Source organism: Gymnoscopelus braueri (genome assembly GCF_963280865.1).
Source record: "Gymnoscopelus braueri genome assembly, chromosome: 10".
In the NCBI taxonomy this organism is placed as follows: Eukaryota; Metazoa; Chordata; class Actinopteri; order Myctophiformes; family Myctophidae; genus Gymnoscopelus; species Gymnoscopelus braueri.
Window position 1 is genome coordinate 11,361,486 of NC_137611.1, and position 20,015 is coordinate 11,381,500.

The 20,015-nt window shown below is 44.7% G+C and overlaps 1 protein-coding gene across 1 annotated transcript in view; it reads left to right on the forward strand.

Annotated features, from left to right (window-relative positions):
* LOC308093361 (neurocan core protein-like) overlaps nucleotides 1–20,015 on the forward strand; it is a gene marked incomplete at both ends in the record, with an annotated part of 80,037 nt that overhangs the window by 47,017 nt on the left and 13,005 nt on the right. The window contains 5 exon segments of the mRNA XM_080439696.1: nucleotides 2,283–2,398; nucleotides 2,400–2,658; nucleotides 2,717–3,158; nucleotides 10,849–10,965; nucleotides 19,136–19,249. Of these exon segments, the coding sequence (XP_080295822.1) occupies nucleotides 2,283–2,398; nucleotides 2,400–2,658; nucleotides 2,717–3,158; nucleotides 10,849–10,965; nucleotides 19,136–19,249 (1,048 nt within the window).

Genomic DNA, 20,015 nt, shown 5'->3' on the forward strand with positions numbered 1-20,015 from the left:
CCTAGAATCAATGAGCTAATATAGAGGAACAGCGAGGATTTATATCCCCCCACAATGTCGATCAATAGAGTAGCATTTGGGAATGAAAGCCGAGGGAGGGAGGGAGGGAGGGAGAGAGAGAGAGAGGGAGAGGGATAGAGAGAGAGAGGGATAGAGAGAGAGAGAGAGAGAGAGAGAGAGAGAGAGAGAGAGAGAGAGAGTGAAAGCATATCATTGCTGTCGGGCAGAAACCTTGTATCTCCATATTTCAACTATTAAAGTTTTTTTTGTTAATTAACTTATTCACGCAAAAGTAGCTAAAACAGATCTAAAAGCTCACAATGCGACGCAGGAATGATTTTGAAAGCTAAAGTAGCTCATTCTGTCTCTCTCGGTTTTATAAATATTCATATTAACAAGTATTAACAAGGGCTTGTGACTAAATGATATCTTCATTGGATTCATTGGAACACAGGTTATTATTTATTTTTCCATTTCCACCTGACAGTGACGCTATATGTAGGTAAACAACTAAACAGGATATAACCAGTGAAGGACCATGAAGAGAATGAATGAAGGGGAATAAACTGCTTAAGCCGTAATTCAATCGAGCTTGGCCTTTTCCAGTGAAGTGGAGTCTTCATTAATATCGATTTGTTTCTGTCATTGTTTTGCAACACAGTGTCATGAATGCTTAGTTTACACTCGTTCTTTGGCATGTTGCGTCTGCATTATTAATCCATTTTCACCGGGAACACATCTGTGTCATTTTAAGATTTCTTTGGCTATTAAAAAATAGCAGATATACAAGCTCATAGAGCGGCACTGAGTGCCGTGGTGCGCTATGAGCTTGTAGAGATGCTATTTTTGAAAAACCATGAAAATTTTTATTGTATTTAAAATTTTTAAAGGGACGCATTGTGAGTGACGCATTGTGAGCTTGTAGATCTGCTATTTTCCCCAAAAAAAACATGCATTTTGAACCTGCGGGACATTCTGCATAATGAGTACTTTGTACTTCTGTACTTAAAGTATATTTTGATACCAACACTTTTGTACTTTTACTCAAGTAAATTTTGAATTCCGGACTTTCACTTTCTACATTGCAGTATTGATACTTTTACTTAAGTAAAACATTTGAGTACTTTTTCCACCACTGACGCCAGCACAGAGCTATAAAGCAATGTGCTTTAGCTTTGCTGGCGCAGAGGGCTTCCCCGGGCAGGGAGACAGAGCCGGGGCCGGGGAACCAATGGAACAAATCGTCAGACAAGGAGCTTAGCCCGTTCAGTCCGGGAACGCATCTGTTTCACTTTTTAGATTTCTTTGGCTATATTCAAAAATAGCAGATCTACAAGCTCGCTATGAGCTTGGTAGATCTGCTTTTTTGGAAAGATCGTGAAAATGTGTGCAAATCTTTGAATATATATGTTTTTTTTAAAGGGAACATTTGTTACTAAAATCTTTGCTTCTGGGGATTCTAAATCCCTAAACAGGTTTTTTGAAAAAAATATGATGTTGCTATAATATCAGTGGTTCTCTAACTGTTTCATGTCAAGGACCCCCAAAATGATATGGCCGCGGACCCCAATCTCAAAACATGTTGTTCCAGGGACCCCCCCAGAAGCAAAAATGTGTGCAAAAAAATTGTTTTAAAAAACAAATATATTCAAAGATTTGCACACATGTTCACGTTTTTTCAACAACAACAAAATAGCAGATCTGCAAGCTCGTATGAGCTTGTATACCTGCTATTTTTTTAATAGCCCAAAGTATAAAATAATGGTTTAAAATGACACAGATGCGTTCCCGGTCTTAACGGGTTAGACAAGGAGCAGGGTTTGCTTTGTTGCCGTCTAGGAAGTGGGGAGAGAATTCATAAAGATGCTGCTGCAGCTTTGTTTCTCTGGTGCTGCCTTAATCCTCCCTGTCTACCTGAAACTGAACTCACTCCCATCCTCCTCTCTCTTCATTCCTTCTCGTTCTTTCTTTCTGTCTTTCTTTCTTCCCGGCAACCCGCAGACTTTTTCTCCGGGGTGCGTTCGTGGCTCCTGGGCACCTCGAGGCAGAATCCGTCGCCATCCGCCGCTGAGGAATCATCGCCCACCGGTCAGTCGTCCTCCGCCCACCCTGCCCTCATGACCACGGAGGGCCACGGCGAGCGCCAGACCACCTCCTCCTCCTCCTCCTCCTCCTCCTCCTCCTCCTCCTCCACCTCCTCCTCTTCCTCCTCCTCTACCGCCACGGCGTCGGAAACCACCTCGTCCGCGGACGGCGCCTGGGCCCGCGTGGATCCCTCGCAGTCCGCCGCCACCACCACCCAGCCGGGCGACAAGACGAGAGACGAAACGGCCACCTCCAGAGCCAGCGGCGGCAGAGGCAGGGGGAGGGGCAAGAAGAAGGAGGATAAGGGGAGGGGGGGGGGCCGATAAGAGCAGAGGAGGAGGAGTGGTGGAGGAGGAGGGCAGCAGCGGAGGGGATCTCGCCGCCGGCGCCGAGGCCAAAGGCGAGATACAGGTGTCTCGCCGTCCGTCCGGCACCAGCAAGCCCAGAGAGAGATCCAGAGAGAGGTCTAGAGAGAGAGGTCATCGGAGAGGGCAGACCACCACCACCACCGGTCCCACCACCACCGACTCTGCTCAGCCCACAGATATACACACCACCACGGGGCCGGTCGGCGTAGACTCATCCTCATCGTCATCTTCATCGCCCGCTACATCTTCCTCCCCGTCTCTAGCTCCTACCCAGTCCCTGTCGTCCCCTTCGGCCCCGACCCGTTCCGGATCACCTCCCCCCGCCGCCTCACCGTCCCCCCCCGGCCTCCTCCTCCTCATCTCAGTCCCCGGTGGTTCCGGGCCCCGCGGGGGCCCCCGCTCCACCCCCGCGACCCGACGAGCCAAGTCAAGGAGGCTCCAGGGACCCCCCCAGTCCGCCGTCCCTCCGCTGGAAAGCGGTAGAGAAACCGTTGGTCCGAGACGGAGGAGTGGTGGAGCTGGCGAAGGGGCCTCGGGATTACCCCCCTCCTCCTCCTCCTTCGCCCTCTGCTGGACCCCCCCCAGAGGAGGAGGAACCCGCCTGGTCGCACTCTCTGGGATCGGGGGCTCCGTTGCCTGGCAACATGGACGAGGAGGGCGGCCGGGGAGGATTGAACCGCACCAACGCCACTCTGGGTCTGTCGGGTGAGTCTGTTCGCCTCTGTGTTTTGTTTAGGGATGCACCGATATGGAAACTATTGGCCGATACCGATGTTTAAAATAACAATTTAGCCAATAGCTGATACTGATACCGATATTTGTTTATTTAGATGTTGGTGTTGTTATTTCCCCCTTTTGCGCCAGGGAAACAAATACATCTTCATTATAAGAAATAACTGATTCAGAATCTGCAGAAACATAATTGCCTCCTAACTCCTGTAACTTTAACCTGCTAAACAAAAACAAAAACATACAGTACTGCTATTTTCAGGCCTTTTTTATGCGTCTCCCTTTTATTCTCCCTTCTTCTGTACTCTGTAAATGCAACAGTGAAAGCCTGCACAAAATTAAGAATTTCACCGCACTTTTACCTTGTATTTGCGTTATGACAATAGCCGATCTACAAGCTCACAGAGAGAGCTTGTACAGTACGTCTGCTATTTTTGGTTTCGTGACACCGGTGCCGCACCTCCAGTATAAATCAGGCATTAGGCCGCTGTGACATCCATCCGCCCTCTATCCACTTCAATCAGTGACAGAACGCTTCATAAACACCTTCCTACCCGTTCGTTGCATCAGAATAGCAATCGTCTTTGTTTGCTCAGTGCATTAACCCATTAAGACCGGGAAACTTTGGCTATTCAAAAATAGCAGATATACAAGCTCATAGCCGAGCTTCTGGTTCTGCTATTTTTTGAAAAATCATGAAAAATTTAGCAAATCTTTGAACATATGTTTTTTAAAGCAAACATTTTTAACTCAAATCTTTGCTTCTGGGGATTCTACAAATGTCTTCTAAATCCTAACAGTTTTTTTGTTTTTTTTAATGTTGCTATAATATCAGTGGTTCTCAAACTTTTTTCATGTCAAGGACCCCCCAAAATGATATGTATTTGGCCGCGGACCCCCATCTCAAAATATGTTGTTCCAGGGACCCAAAGATTTGAGTTAAACATTTTCACTTTAAAAAATATATATAGTCAAAGTCAAAGATTTGCAAAAATGTTCATGATTTCTAAAAATAGCCAAAGTATAAAATAATGCTTTAAGTGGTTACACAGATGCGTTCCCGGCTTTAATTGGTTAAACTGAACAGGGAAAATGCCTGTGCAGATAGTAGCAGAGATTGTGTGCAGTAAGGACAGCAAGATACCAGCATTAGAGACGAGCTATTGCATCCAGTGCTATAAGTGGCGGGTGCAAGACAAATAATTGTCTTGTTTGGCAGCGTTATCATGCACGCAGCTGTTTGCAACGAGAACCACTGGCACCGAGTGCATATCTCTGCCAGGCCAGGTGACCTACCCAGGGCTGTGTAAGAGGCAAATATATATAATTATTTTCCTGATGGCCATATAGGAACAATGGCTTGCGTATCATGCTCACCCTGACGCAGACTGTATTTGTAACTTCATTGTCTGATCTGTGGTCAGTTCCAACTCCAGATTGGGGCATTGTCCCCGGGTGTCTCCATTCATGGAGACATGCCCACTATTCCCTTTATATACCTGCCTTTTTATGCACTGTTCAGTATACCTGACGAAGGCCGTAGAGGCCGAAACGTTGTGTTTTACCGCTCTATTAACATATTGTTTTGGGGGTGCACCCACCACAGTTTGGGAATCCCTGTAGCAGGCAACTCGTAACTTTGTTTTTTGCTTTTTTTTTTAAACCCCAACATTTGCTAACGTTCTGTAACCTAGGCGTGTTGCCTGTGTGTACCATCTTGTCACTCTGGCTAACGCAAATCTGAAACGTGACAAAATAATTCTGTGTGCTCTGCCAAGCTCTGGTGACAGCACTTTGATCCCACTGCAGAGCGGCAGGGGGGATTCACGAAAGCCCCCGCCATAGCAAACAACAAAACTACCCAGTACATAACAATCTATATACTGCCTGCATATTCTACATACCGTACTACACGGGTAATTCACGGATGAATAAATTGCATTGAGGATTTTGCCGTGTACATTCAAATCAAACACATTTGAATGATTAGAAACATTATCCTTCATGCTGTCTCCTCTCCTGACTTTGCCCGCTAGCGGATTTTACTTAGATAATTCAGTTTGATCTCACAGCCACGATGCCTTGTGTTGCAGCCTCTATCTGTACAGTATTCCCACAAGGATGGGCAGACCACACGCTCACATCTCCATACAGTTACATAGCTCTCTCTGTAGATTAGATTCACATCAAATCATAACATCGCAGGCTCAGCGCAGCCAGGCTCCCCGGCTGGCCTGCATCACTGGGCCGCCCAGGTTTACTGTGATTTATTTTTCTCTCCGTGATAATGAGAGTCCGAATGGGATGCATCCTCTCGCCAGGCAGGCATGCAGGGCAGAGGGAGCCCCCCTCCGGGCATCACGCTATCATCGCATTACTATGGTGATTTATTTCTTTGCTCCGCTTGGCGAGCAGTTGTGTGGTGTTTGCAGAGGGGATGGGGATGGCTGATTCCAGTGCATGGTGGCAAAGTTAATACGTGTACTCAAGTAAATACTCGAGTGTTTGAACGTACAAATTACGAAGTACATGTTCCTTGTTCATGTCGATGCGTTGCTGTATTGACATTTTGAACAGTTCCCCTAAAAATGTAATGGACACACAACAATGGACCACAATGGAAACAAGCTTTTTTGTATCCTTTTAGCAAAGTGTTCAATCAAAAATAAAACAAACTCACAACGCGTTGCAGATATTTGAAATAGGGCTTAAGCGGTTAATTCATAATATATTGTTGTAAGTTTGGTATAGAGTCCCTTCCTAGAAATGTAGTGTAGTCAAAAGTACAATATCTTTATTCGAAATGTCATGTCAAAATAATGTAATAACATAAATAAATAAACTACTCAAAACATGTACTTTTACAGTACAGTACTCAAGTAAATGTACTTAGTTACTGTCCACGAGTGGTGTGTGCGGAGGGGGGGCGGCTGATTGAGATGTTGACTAGGAGGCGCTGAAGCGCAGATTGCTGCAATGTGTAACAGCAGGGAGCTAATGACTAGTACCTGGGAGGCTGATTTATATAAGAGCTGATTGATCGATTGACCGTAGAGGACCCTGGAGTCACAAGGTCTTGCACAACGCTAGCTAGTATTAACATGTTATTCATTACACAACCAAACACATGATCTTACTCTCTCTCTCTCTCTCATTCAGCTGTTTTGTTGAAATGTTATTCTGTGTCGGACCCCAGGAAGACTAGCTTTTGTCATAGCAAAAGCTAATAGGGATCCTAATAAACACACACACACACACACACACACACACACACACACACACACACACACACACACACACACACACACACACACAAACAAACAAACATAGCGATGGCATTGATCAAATCGCGACTGGAGCATCGGAAGTCGATCGAGCAGTTCACAGGAGATTAGATCTTGATAATTGATCTTCGCTTTAGACATCCTCTCTCTCCTCTACCACAGGCTCTCTTTCTCTCTCTATCTTCTCGCTCTCTCTTTCGCTCTCTTTCTCTCTCTGTCTCTCTTTCTTTCTCTATATATCTTTCTTTTTCTTTCTTCTCACTCTTTCTCTCTTTGTATCGGTCTGTGCCTGTCTGTCTGTCTGTCTGTCTGTCTGTCTGTCTGTCTGTCTGTCTGTCTGTCTGTCTGTCTCTGTCTCTGTCTCTGTCTCTGTCTCTGTCTCTCTCTCTCTCTCTCTCTCTCTCTCTCTCTCTCTCTCTCTCTCTCTCTCTCTCTCTCTCTCTCTCTCTCTCTCTCTCTCTATCTCTCTCTCTCTCTCTCTTGTCTCTCTCTCTCTCTTTGTCATTCTCTCTCTCTCTCTCTCTCTCTCTCTCTCTCTCTCTCTCTCTCTCTCTCTCTCTCTCTCTCTCTCTCTCTCTCTGTCCCTGGCTTGGTATGTTGGTGTTTCAGTGTTTGCTCTGCTGACTGGGTCACAGAGCACCTCATCAGGCTGTCCAATCAATGAGAGAATGGAGGAGAAAGGGGCCCCATGCTGGCTCTGCAATCCTCCAGGGCCCTTGGCGACGTTACTCATTCTATCTATACATCACACACACACACACACACACACACACACACACACACACACACACACACACACACACACACACACACACCACACACACACAGTCTTACCTATTTGGTTCACAGTCTTTCTTCATTTATTCCTTTATGCTACCATTCTATTTCTTCTGTTCATTCCTCCCCTCTTCCTCTGACATCCTCTCTATCTCTCTTGATCTCTCGCCCTGGTAGCAACACAAACATCGACCGCTTTGGGTTCACATTCACACTGCCGCAGGCTCCAGTATATATTCCCTCTGTCCCTGCCTTGGCTGCCCTTTACTGGAGAGAATTATAATGTAGAGTCCTGCCTCTGAAGCCTGATCTATAATTTGTTGTACAATGGTGTAGCTTGCTGAACAAATGATGATCTACAAGCTCATGACGCAGCACATTGCGATTCGTGAGCTTGTACTGTAGATCTGCTCTTCTGGGCAAGCGACAGAGCAACGTAGCAGGACAAAGCAACACAGAGTGATACAACGTAACATAGAGTGATACAGAGTAAAATGGAGTGATACAGAGTAACAGAGTGATACAGAGGGACTCAGAGCGTCACAGAGTGATAAAGAATAACAGAGTGACACAGAGATACACAGAGTGATGCAGAGTAACATAGAGTGACAGAGTAACAGAGTGCAGAGCGACTCAGAGCGACACAGAGTGACAGAGCAGCATGGAGTGACACAGAGCATGACAGAGCGACGTCGTCACACGACAAAACATAAATTCAGCTCAGTTAAGCTGGGTCTGGCTACTGCCGGGTCGTTGTGTCATTCGTTGTGCACAGACAGGCACCGTCCCCTCTGCACCTCATTCGTTCTACACAGCCAGGTACCGTCAACTCTGTCACCTCATTCTACACAGCCAGGCACCGCCCCCTCTTTCACCTCATTCTACACAGCCAGGCACCGCCCCCTCTTTCACCTCATTCTACACAGCCAGGCACCGCCCCCTCTTTCACCTCATTCTACACAGCCAGGCACCGCCCCCTCTTTCACCTCATTCTACACAGCCAAGTACCGTCAACTCTGTCACCTCATTCTACACAGCCAGGTACCGTCAACTCTGTCACCTCATTCTACACAGCCAAGTACCGTCAACTCTGTCACCTCATTCTACACAGCCAAGTACCGTCAACTCTGTCACCTCATTCTACGCAGCCAGGCACCGCCCCCTCTTTCACCTCATTCTACACAGCCAAGTACCGTCAACTCTGTCACCTCATTCTACACAGCCAGGTACCGTCAACTCTGTCACCTCATTCTACACAGCCAAGTACCGTCAACTCTGTCACCTCATTCTACACAGCCAAGTACCGTCAACTCTGTCACCTCGTTCTATAGCTTATTGATTTTTCTGTGCCACTCGCTTTAATGAACGGCCAGTCACACCAGGTTTATCTTTTCACATGCACACATGCACACACAGGCATGCGCGCGCACACGCGCACACACACACACACACGCACACACACACACACACACACACACACACACACACACACACACACACACACACACAGACACAGACACACACACACACACAGACACATATAAGCAAACACACACGCAAAACAAACGTAACATACAAATACACTCACACACAATATGCACATATTTTCACATAATTATTCACATATTTTCACATGCACGCATGCGCTCATGCATCCACACAGTATGACTTGACCTTGACTGATACATTCCATGCAGGTGCGCTTTAACCAAAACCGAGTCACGTTACAACAGTAATAAACGTAACGCGTCGCCGGCCTGAAGCGCCTGACTTCAGCAGAATACTAAACCACCGGGCGGGCGGAGGAACTGGCTCTCCAACTCTCTCTCTCTCGACTGTAGCGCTTTGCAAACTAATAGAGTGGAAGTGAGCGATCCAGACAGGCAGTACCTCAAGATAGAAACCCTTCAGTGTTATTACTTTCCTCCCAATGTTCACATCTTGTTCCCCCGGTAGCGCTGCAATCAGGCACACAGAGTGTTCATCTACCCTTAGCGGGTCCATGTCTGCACCCTCTGAGTGCCATTATCGCTGGGTATCTTTGCTGTGTGATGATAATCAGAAGGATGTTTAGCTGACTGAAGACATCTGCTGATGTGGGCAGAATCTACTTTCGGGGCCTGATCATAGCCACGCTATTGATTTTCTCTCTCTGTGTGTGGTCGAGTAAATATTCGCAAACACACACACGCGCGCGCACGTCCATGCGTGTGTGCTCTTTCAACCTAAAAGCCTGAGTTACCTGCGAAAATAGCCGATCTACAATCTCGTGAGCTTTGTAGATCGGCTATTTTGTGGTGTGCACCACCCAGAATCAGCTTTAATTGTCACATCACAGGTTTACAGGTATAAAACAGTGGGTGAAATTCCTTTTTGTGCAAGCTCCATAGTTTTAGTTTTTTCCACAAAGAGAGAGAAAATAAAAAAGAAGAGGGGAGCAAGGAGAAAGAAGGGAGGAAAAATAAAAAACGAAGATATCTACGCACACAAAGCATATCTATCTGGTACAGCATTTGCAGGAGGTTAGAGGTAAGGTGCATGAACATTTGCACCAGCGGTAAATACCGTACATGACATTTAGACATTAAGGTGTCTAAATATCGCCCTGTGTCACCCGTGCACAGCTAAGTATAAATCCGACCTTGCACGCACATCCCCACGAACAAAGACTCCCACGGCAGAGCTTTTGTGGTCAGGGTGAGCGAGTGGCAGGTTTTTTTCCTTTTTCAAAGACCCTTAAAGGTGACATAACGAGCGGCTCAGGGGATCCCGTCCATTGATATGGAAATTCGCGGGTCTTTAGGAGAGAGACCACACACACACGCTCGTTACGAAACCGAGTCCACCGGTGAATTAGCGGGGGGACGGACCCGAGCGCGCCGCGGGGTGGTTCCCCCTCACTGCCCACTTATACCGCTGCTGCTGCTGCTAGCGGAGAGAGCCACAGAGCTTCGCTTTTCATACGGTAACCATGGCGACGGTGGACTGCATGAGAGGTGGATGGAGATGGTTGTTGGGGCGTTTTGGGCTTGTGATCCCCTTTCAAAGGAGACTCTGTGTGTGCGCGAGTGTGTGTGTGTGTGTGTGTGTGTGTGTGTGTGTGTGTGCGTGCGTGTGTGAGAGAGAGTGAAATGGATACTGTACGTGTGCTATGATCAAACCTTTTGGCTGCTCAGCTGTTTGTTTGTTTTTCGGTGTAAAAAGGATGTTGCGATTAACAACGGTTAGCTATTTATTCATTTGTGTATGTGTGCTCTTTTGTCCACAGAACTAAATAGACTAAAAAGGATAAGCTATTGGCTCATGTGGTCCCCTAAATAAGTGATTAAGTGGGGTCTGGGGACCCCCATTGGGGGTCCTTGTGGAAGTTCCAAGGGGTCCTCAGAAAAATGAGGAAGAGTTTAAACACTTGAGCCTTATAAAATACAATCGGTTATTTTAGAAAGATCTTGACAAATGTTGACAAATCTCTCATAGCAGGTCCATGGCACAAAATAGTTTTTAAATGGAGGTCCGTGGCCAAATACATATCAATTTGGGGGTTTCCTTAATTGACATGGAAATGTTTGAGAAGCACTGTAATGAACTCATTCCCCTCTTTTCAGTGGAAGTGGAGCCTTGCGTGACCAACCCCTGTCTGCATGGAGGAAAGTGCCTCCCGCAGGGAACAGGGTACAGCTGCTACTGTCCACAGGGATACACTGGAGAGAACTGTGAGATTGGTGAGTATTAAAGTCCCACAAATCGCGTTTGTTGTTTGGTTAATGTCTTTTTGAAGCTTACTTACGCCTTCTAAATCCTGTTTTCTGAAAAACTTTGAATATTTATTCAAACATTACAACAAAATGTATGTTGCTATATACTGTACATAGCAACAAGAACCCCAAAAGGGTTTTACTCAATTCTTTGCTTCTGGAGGTCCCTGGAACAAAATGTTTTGAGATGGAGGTTGGCGACCAAATAGATATAATTTTGGGGGTCCTTGACATGAAAAAGTTTGAGAACCACTGACGCAACTTAAGTTTTTCAAAAACCTGTAAGGATTTAGAAGACATTTGTGGAATCGGCCTCAGGTCTTAATGGGTGAATGTAGATTTGTCTACAAAAATTGAGTTTTCAGACTAGCACTCACTGACCGGCGCAGGGCACTCAACTCAGACATGGGGCGACATCACCCACCGAATGCCAAAACAGAGCTTGACTAAATGAAGCTTTAGTCAATAAGGCAATAAAGTATGCAGGGACACACAAAAAAAAGCGCTCCCCCGTAGCCCGACACCACTGTTGTTCCTGTCACCCTGAGGTTTGTTGTTTTCGACACGGTGAATTCGGTGGATTATCTCTGTGGATAATCATTGGCTAGCGAAGTTCTGGAGGATCTAATGTATGCATAATTCATAAGATATGGAATATGAAATTAGGGAAAAGATTGAGCAAAGATTACTGTTAAGCTCCATTAGGTACACTTATTTTTTAGGGGGGGATCCTTGACATACATATTTATTGGACAGAGTTGATTTTTCTGAGGATTTAAAAAACACCATGGGACATGTGGACTTGAACACAAAGAGTGTACAAATGGAAACAAATGGACCCGTATGATCCATTCGGTTCCATTTGTACACTCTCTGAGTTACAAATGGATGAATTCACAGTTCACTGAGGGTTTTTACTGTGTGTGTGTGTAGGGTTGAACTCAAATACATGCACTCACACGTGACACACATACTGTACAGTTGTACGAGCACACACACACACACACACACAGATGCGAATGCAGGTCTGCAAATGCAGACACACACTCACGTCAAACGTAACGTTGTCAGACATGGCATCAGAGCGTGTCCATCCATACAAGGCTATTGGAGTGCTTATTGGTACAGCAGGTCAAAGGTCAGGGCTCTCCATCACAGCGAGACAGGAGGTACACAGAGGCTGAGGCCGGAGGCCAGGTTCTCAGGGCTATAGGCGTGGGTTGTAGCCCTTCACGGTCAACCGCGCTTGTCTTCTTTCCAAGCCTGGCTGGCCTTTTTCACTGACCTGGCTTTGTCAACTGCAAAAATAGCTGACTGTTCCAGCGTTACTGTACACAAGGTCCTGTATAAACAGATACAGTATCAAGATCCAAAGACCTTACTTGCTAAATATTCATATCATGTGCAGCGAAATGTTGACTCCACCAGACTCTCTATGTACTGTATATTATGATATGAATAGTTTATTTCGGTCATTAAGCCATGTACAGAGTTTGTCATTTGACATTTCCAAGGAAGAAAAATAATAAAATTAATCTCTACTGGTAATGTCCAACACGTCGATTTTTGTTTTAGTCATAGTCTTTTGAGTAAAATTCCATTTGGTTTTAGTTACATTTTAGTAATCAGAAATATTTTAGATTTAGTCTAGTTTTAGTTGCCAAAATATCAGATTTTTAAGAAATTAAGAAATGTAACAGGTTTAGTTAAAGTGTAATGCATTGTTTTGAATGATTCTCAAACGTGCATTCTTCTTTTTAGTATGTATTTGTTTCATATTTGAGGACAGTGATACTTAATGCTCATTCAGCGTGTCAATCGATCATTTAATTTTCACAATCATAGTACAATTTATTCTCCAATCTCTGTCAAAGTCAGCAGAGGGAGGAGTGTAGAAACAGCTTTTTGCGGTTTGCAGCCCCCCCCCCCCCTCTCTCTCTCTCTCTCTCTCTCTGCCTCCCCTGTATCTCTTCCCTTGTTCCTCTACTGTCAGTGGATTGTTACAATGGGGAAGAATGGAATTAGGGCCAAAAGTTCAGCCACGAAAAGCATGCAAGCTAAGAAATCGAACTAATCGACTTATGTGTCGCGTTCTGTCCGCCTGTCTGTCTGTCTGTCTGTCTGTCTGTCTGTCTGTCTGTCTGTTTCATTTACAGTAACCTACTCTTTTTTAATACTAGAGCAATGATAATCAACTGGTGGTCCGCAGGCCAAATCCGGCCCCAGCGGAGCTTTCTTGTGGCCCCTGGAACACATTCCATATTCCAATGTAAAAATACATTTAACTATTAATTAATTCATTATTATTGGATGGTTTGTTGTACAGGATGACCATTTTGAATGTCTCGCAAATGATCTACATATTTACACATGGTACCTGAGATAAGATACGTGAGCATAGCAGCAGACCTATACTGTGCATGATATACTTATGGATGTTAGTTAACCCATTAAGACCTGAGGCAATTCTTAAAAATGTTTTCTAAACTGTTTTTTGAAAAAAAATAAAAAAAAATGTTTTCAAGATTTTTCAAAAATAGCAGATCTACAAGCTCATTGCGCGGCACCGAGTGCCACGCTATGAGCTTGTAGATCTGCTATTTTTTAAAAGCCAAAGAAATCTAAAGTGACACAGATGCGTTCCAGGTCTTTTAAGGTGCTAGAGAAAATAAACGGTAGCACTTGCTATGCATCCCATGTGTATAATGCATTATACACATACTTATAAGGCATTGTAATCTGATCATAATACTTTATAATCAGTACTGCATTTGCAGTCAAAACACTGCTACATGAACCCAAATGTGGGTAAATGTCATCTTTGGTGAGTACCGGTAAGTCACCCATAAGAAAATACACCTCACTTCATATGTACTCAAGTTAAAGTAAAGTATCTGGTGTTAAATTGTATTTAAGTTTCAAAAGTACAAGTATAAAGACCTTTTCATAGTACAAACAAAACAGCCAGAAATGTTGTCTACTTCTACTACTTCTCTACTTCTAACTACTTTCAGAATGTAGCTTTCAAATAGTTCAGCAATTTATTTTTCCACCATGTGAGTACGGGTAGCTTGCCAAAAGCTACATTGTTACATTTCTGTGGCGCATGAACATACAAGATGAGTTCTGAGTTCTGATGGTTTTCATCGCAAACCATCCATTTGTAACTATTTCTGGGTCTTGAGTGAATGTTGTCCTTATAAACCAAAAAAATAATTCCCCTGGATTTTGTCCATCTTCCATCTTCTCCAACTTCATCCACTTCAAACACAGCAAAAGAGCTTGTGCTCTTATCATCCCAAAAGCCAAAACCTTTCATTCATACGAACACTTCACCTTGCCAGCCTGCCTCCAAAAATATGCCTCCATACCAATGATCCGTGCATAGAACACACTGACACATCTACTTCCTATTTTCTTAATATAAAAATCTAAGCCTGAGCACTATAAAGGACTGGCACAGAAATTATCAAACATCAAAATGCATAAATGCAGTATGAAGCAGTATGCTACGATATGCTCATACTGTATATGGAGATCTCTGTATCTGTCCATGTCCCTTCTTTATGCCCATATATGGATATCGCTGATGTCATCAGTATATGCCCATATGTGGGCATGCCCCCTTTTGTGCCCATATATGGAGCTGACTGATTTGATTGCGCCTGATGCCATGACAACACATGGAGGTTAGACAACACACACTCCATATTTGGGCGTAGCTGCATTGGGAACTCTTATGGCTAAGTCTTAATGACATGATGACGTGGTCCTCCAGCCGGCCGGTCCTCTCATTAGCCAATTTTAATATAGGATCGTGCGCACAGCAAAGAGCACTGTCCATGGTTCTGAATTCCATACAGTCCCCACCTGTCTCCTGATTGTTCCCAAGTGACTGCAGCGGCAGTAACACACAATAATACCGTAAGCAAGGCATAGCCCATCTCTATCTATGTACACAATTGTCAGCAGTACATTAAGGGAAGGCTTAGCCTCCTCTAGCCTACATTGACTGCCGCCACCTGGTTGGAATTAAACACAATATGGGCAACTGGGGAAATGTTCCAGAATTAATAAACCGCAGCATGCTTTGGAAAATGGTTGGCAGTAAATGTCAAGTACACCATGACTCATAGCCAATGGGCTAAACATGCAAAACCATCAGTATGATCTTTATACTCTGAGAGCTCCAATAATTTTGGGACGGACATGAGGGTAGGACAAAGTCAGGACAATGTGAATGACAACACACACACACACACACACACACACACACACACACACACACACACACACACACACACACACACACACACACACACACACACACACACACACACACACACACACACACACACACACACACACACACACACACACACACACACACACACAGGTCAGGCAGACAGTGATGGAAAGTCTGTCCCTAATGACAACACAGTCTGCACTCAACACTCTGTCCTACTCTCTCTCGTTTCTCTACCATCTCTCTCTGTCTTTATTAGAGGTGCAACAGTTATTCCAACATATCCATTTAGTTGACTATAAAGAAATAGTCGATTTTGGGGGAATACATTTAAATTTTGATGTGACATTTTTGTACGGTGATATATGAAATAGGGCTTATGTGGTCAATCAGACTATTCCATCTAGTTGATTATAAAGAAAACAATTAAAATTATTTTGCGTTGATTCGTTGCACCTAGGCTCAATGTAGCCTGACAGAGCGTCGCGCGTTTGACTCCCGTCGGCCTTTGCTGCATGTCACTCCCCTTCTCTCTCCCCATATCCTGTCAGCCTACCGTCGTGTCAAATAAAGGCATAAAAGCCCAAAAATATATCTAAAACATTTCTTTTTAAATAGCGCTTCTTGACAATTCGAAAAATCATCGATAACATCTTAGCTAATCGCTAAGAAAATAATCGATGCAGCCCAAGTTACTTTCCCATCTTCACTCTCTCTCTCTCTCTCTCTCTCTCTCTCTCTCTCTCTCTCTCTCTCTCTCTCTCTCTCTCTCTCTCTGTATGTCTCTGTCACACCGGTTCTCTGTCAAAAGGTCAGAGGCATCTCTAGCTCCCAGCAGTGAGCAGCATATTTCTGGGCTTTGCCAAATTTAGGCCACGTTTCCCCGACGTGACTCGCGCGGGAGGAGGAACGTCAAAGCAGCAGCGTCGTGTTTGGCACTTTATCCTGCCTTTCTGACACAGGCAGCCCAGCACAGCACAGCAGGGAGGAGGGATGGTGGGAGGTTCATCAAAGATGACAAGGGAGGTGAGAGGGGAGCGATGAACGGAGGCGTAGTGCCACTGAAACAGCAGCGTTGTGAGCGACAGACAGACAGACAGACACACTGATAAAGACAGACGCGCTGACAGCAGCTGATGCGCGGGGGACGGACGAGGAGCCGAGCCGTGTTATGGATTTTGCTAAAAAATTCTCGTCGTCTCTGAGGAGCAGCTTCTCGCCCTGCATAATGGATGAGGTGGAGGAGAGGATCAGATCTCCTTTCTTTGTGCTGTTTGGATGGGGAGTGGTGTGGGTGCAGGGTGGAAGGTGAAGTGAAGGGCAGCGAGGTGAGGGGTCGACCGGCCGTTCTGCGTCATGCTATATAGGTTGAGATGAGAGGTCAGTTGGTAAGATCTCTCATGGGTTCCCAAACTTCCTAAACATTTACCCTCTATTGCGAAATGGCTTAAAAATGTAAAAATGTAAATAGTTAAAATAACCCGTCTACAAGCTCACAAAAAGTCGCAACGGGACATTTTGTGAGCATTTTAATGCGTAAAATTACATGTTTTATATATAGATATGTTTTTTCCTTTCATTTTACATTTGCTTTCCAATTGGCCAATTGTGGCCCCCCTCTTTGAAAGCCTGTGAGATATGGTATGGCATTTTCAAGTTCCATGATGTTGACATACAACCCTAAATGGGGATTCTATCATCTGTAATCTATAATCACAAACCCTGCTATCATGATGTGAAGTGAAGCCCATCATGCCATCACTGCACGAGGTAGGCCAGTCTGTCTCTATTGACCAGAACGACGAATTTTCATGTGCATTATGTTGTTGCTATAATATCAGTGGTTCCCCCCCCCCCCCCCCCCCCCATCTCAACATATTTTGTTCCAGGGACCCCCAGAAGCAGAGATTTTCAGGATTTCTTTCCAAAAATAGCAAATTTCAAAAAAATATAAAAAATATATCAGATTTACAAGCTCATAGCGCGGCAACGAGTGCCGCACTTTGAGCTTGTAAATCTGATATTTTTTTGATAGCCAAAGAAATCTGAATCATGACATGGGTTAAACGTTTGAAGCAGCCCTCAGCACAGAGGCGATGATCCCCTAATCATGTCACTTTCCTGCCCTGAACAGAATGTGAGCGTCCCACCACATAAATGCTCTGCATTTCTACCGTGCAATTTTTCCCAAAGCACATTTCGATGTGCATTGCATTCACCCACAAACACACACACATTCACACACAGACGATGTCACAGGCGACTCAGAGCCTTGTATTAGAGAGTTGTGTCACCTCGGTGGGGGGCAGAAAACAGAGCCGGTCACGTGGTTCATGTAAACCTCGAAATAGTGACAAACGCTCATACACAGTGCATTCAGTAAACTTCCAGGTTCAGGGCTGTGTCGCTATTCACTAATAGAAGGTTCTGTCGAAGACTGGCCCGATGAAGAGAACGACGGAGGTGACGTAATTCTCCTTATATGGCCCTGAGGCGACCATGCAAGGCACCAACCTGCTCAGCATGGACACTGGTTCTCCAACCTTTTCAATTTCGAGGACTTGCACTTTGATGAACGGGTCCATTTAGTTCCATTTGTGTACTCTCAGAGTTGCAGACCCGTAAATGGTGGCTCAAATGCAGAATAAATAATGGACCTTGATGTGAAAAGGGTTTGAAAACCACTGGACTACTAGACTACCTCTTACTTTGAACAAAGAGACTGTCAATCAAACGACCTGGTCCCCCTGGGCTGAAATAACGGAGCTCTGTGGTCCAAAGTGTTGTCATTGACTTGGATAAGGGGCCTATCGGCCATGTTAATTCTATGTGCCTAGTGCTTTTTAAGCTCTTCGCTGTCACTCAGCGTTAAGCTTAATTTATAATCCGCCGGATGACGGGAGTTGCACGCCAAAAATGTGGGGAAAGTATCTGATCTACAAGCTCACAATGTGCAGCAATGCGAGGCATTGTGAGCTTCTAGATCAGATACTTACTTAAGTAACCCTTAAGGCTGAGCTTCTTTAAAAGTGTCCATCCTTGTGTTGTTTCTGTGACTTTTAATGTGTTGTTATCGGATATTGTAAAATAAACAATGTAAACAGATTAAATGGCGAACAAATCCATTCTGCTGACAGACTTTAATGGTTAAAAAGGAAATAGCTGGGCCACCACCAGACCAGGATGAATGGAAATGGTTGTTAACAAAAGCCAAAACATACCATTCTTCAACTGGCCAAACTAGATGCTTCATAATTTCTGTGTCATTTAAGAGTGTCACTCTGCTTTCACTGCAACCTCGCTCACGGAGTTAAAGCTTAATTTAAACTTCGTCACGTGGCCAAGACACGACGTGTTGAAAGCCGGTTGAAAACCAGTTATTTTCATTGAGCAACGCGGTCGTGCGGCAAAGCATAAATTAGCCCTAAGAGCAAAAGAATTACAACAAAGAAAAGCAAAGCAAAGAGAGAGAGAGAAAGAGAGGAAGAGAGAAATAGATGGCTGTCTAGCAGACCTTAAACTCCATGGAGGCATAATGAGGATCCTATATTAAGCCACAAAACACTGTCCTGTTTTGTGATAGAATGATGATAAGTCAGGAGAAATGCAAACGAGAACGGAGCATCTCGATTCTTACACCCAATTTGAGCTATTACACTTCCTGAGTTGGAACAAGCTGTGCCTGACTGTCTCGCATTGGCCCACGCCGATGCGTTTCACAGTTTTAATTTATGACCAGGGCTGAAAATCAATTCATTTTAATAAATGCTTGTCTTGGACTTGGCGGTGAAAGCCTCCCACTAACTGCAGTAATTTTTGAGCAGTCCTTATTCAAATGTTTTTGTCATAATAAGCTGTGCTTTTCTCCTGTTTTTTTGTTTTGTTTCTCAGATGTCGATGACTGCCAGTCTGATCCATGTGATAACGGAGGCACCTGCATTGACAAGGTTGACTCATTCATCTGCCTCTGTCTACCCAGCTATGGAGGAGACACCTGTGAGAAAGGTGAGAGAGAGAGAGAGAAACTTTATGTAACTCTTGCTTGCAAGATGTATAAAGTGCTTCACAGGCAATGAAAACATTCAGGTATCCTTACTTGGCTCTACCTTTTGGCAGTGCATGTTAAAATACATAAAATAATGCATGCAAGAAAGCAATGCGTAGCATACAAAAACACGCAGGGAATAAAGACGATGATGAAACTACAGTACAATAAAAACACAAGCCCACGTAATAAAATCCTGAGTGTTAATTTGCGGGTAATTAAATTGCGGGTCCATTCAGAGCTGCGTGATGAGAATAGAAAACACTATTACATCAGTCGGTGGAGATGTGTTTTACAGAGTTCCTTTTTAAAGACGGGTACTGATTTGCTTCCTTAAGCGCCCGGAGGCGGATTGTTCCCGAGTCTAATTGGCCCTGATGGCAAGGCTCTGATCGTCCTTCTATTCCTCCGTCTAGACTTAAGAATGGTCAAAGTTCCGCCTCCGTTTGTACGTGCTGTGTATTTGCATCAAAGGCGGCTCAAAGGTCCGAGATGTAATTACGAGCGAGGCTGTGCAGAATCCGAATCGGCTGGCCCGAGTTACGTTCACAGTTTGTGAGGAGCTTGCCCTGGCAGCGCGCTGTCTCTCATCACAAAGAAAAGCAATCACAGAATAATTATGGCTGCTGCTGAGCAGCAATTGGTCGGGGCTGGGGCAATTTGGGGAGGAAGAGGAGAAAAGATGAAAAATTAGGAGGATGAGAAATACAGCAGCAGGGTCGAACA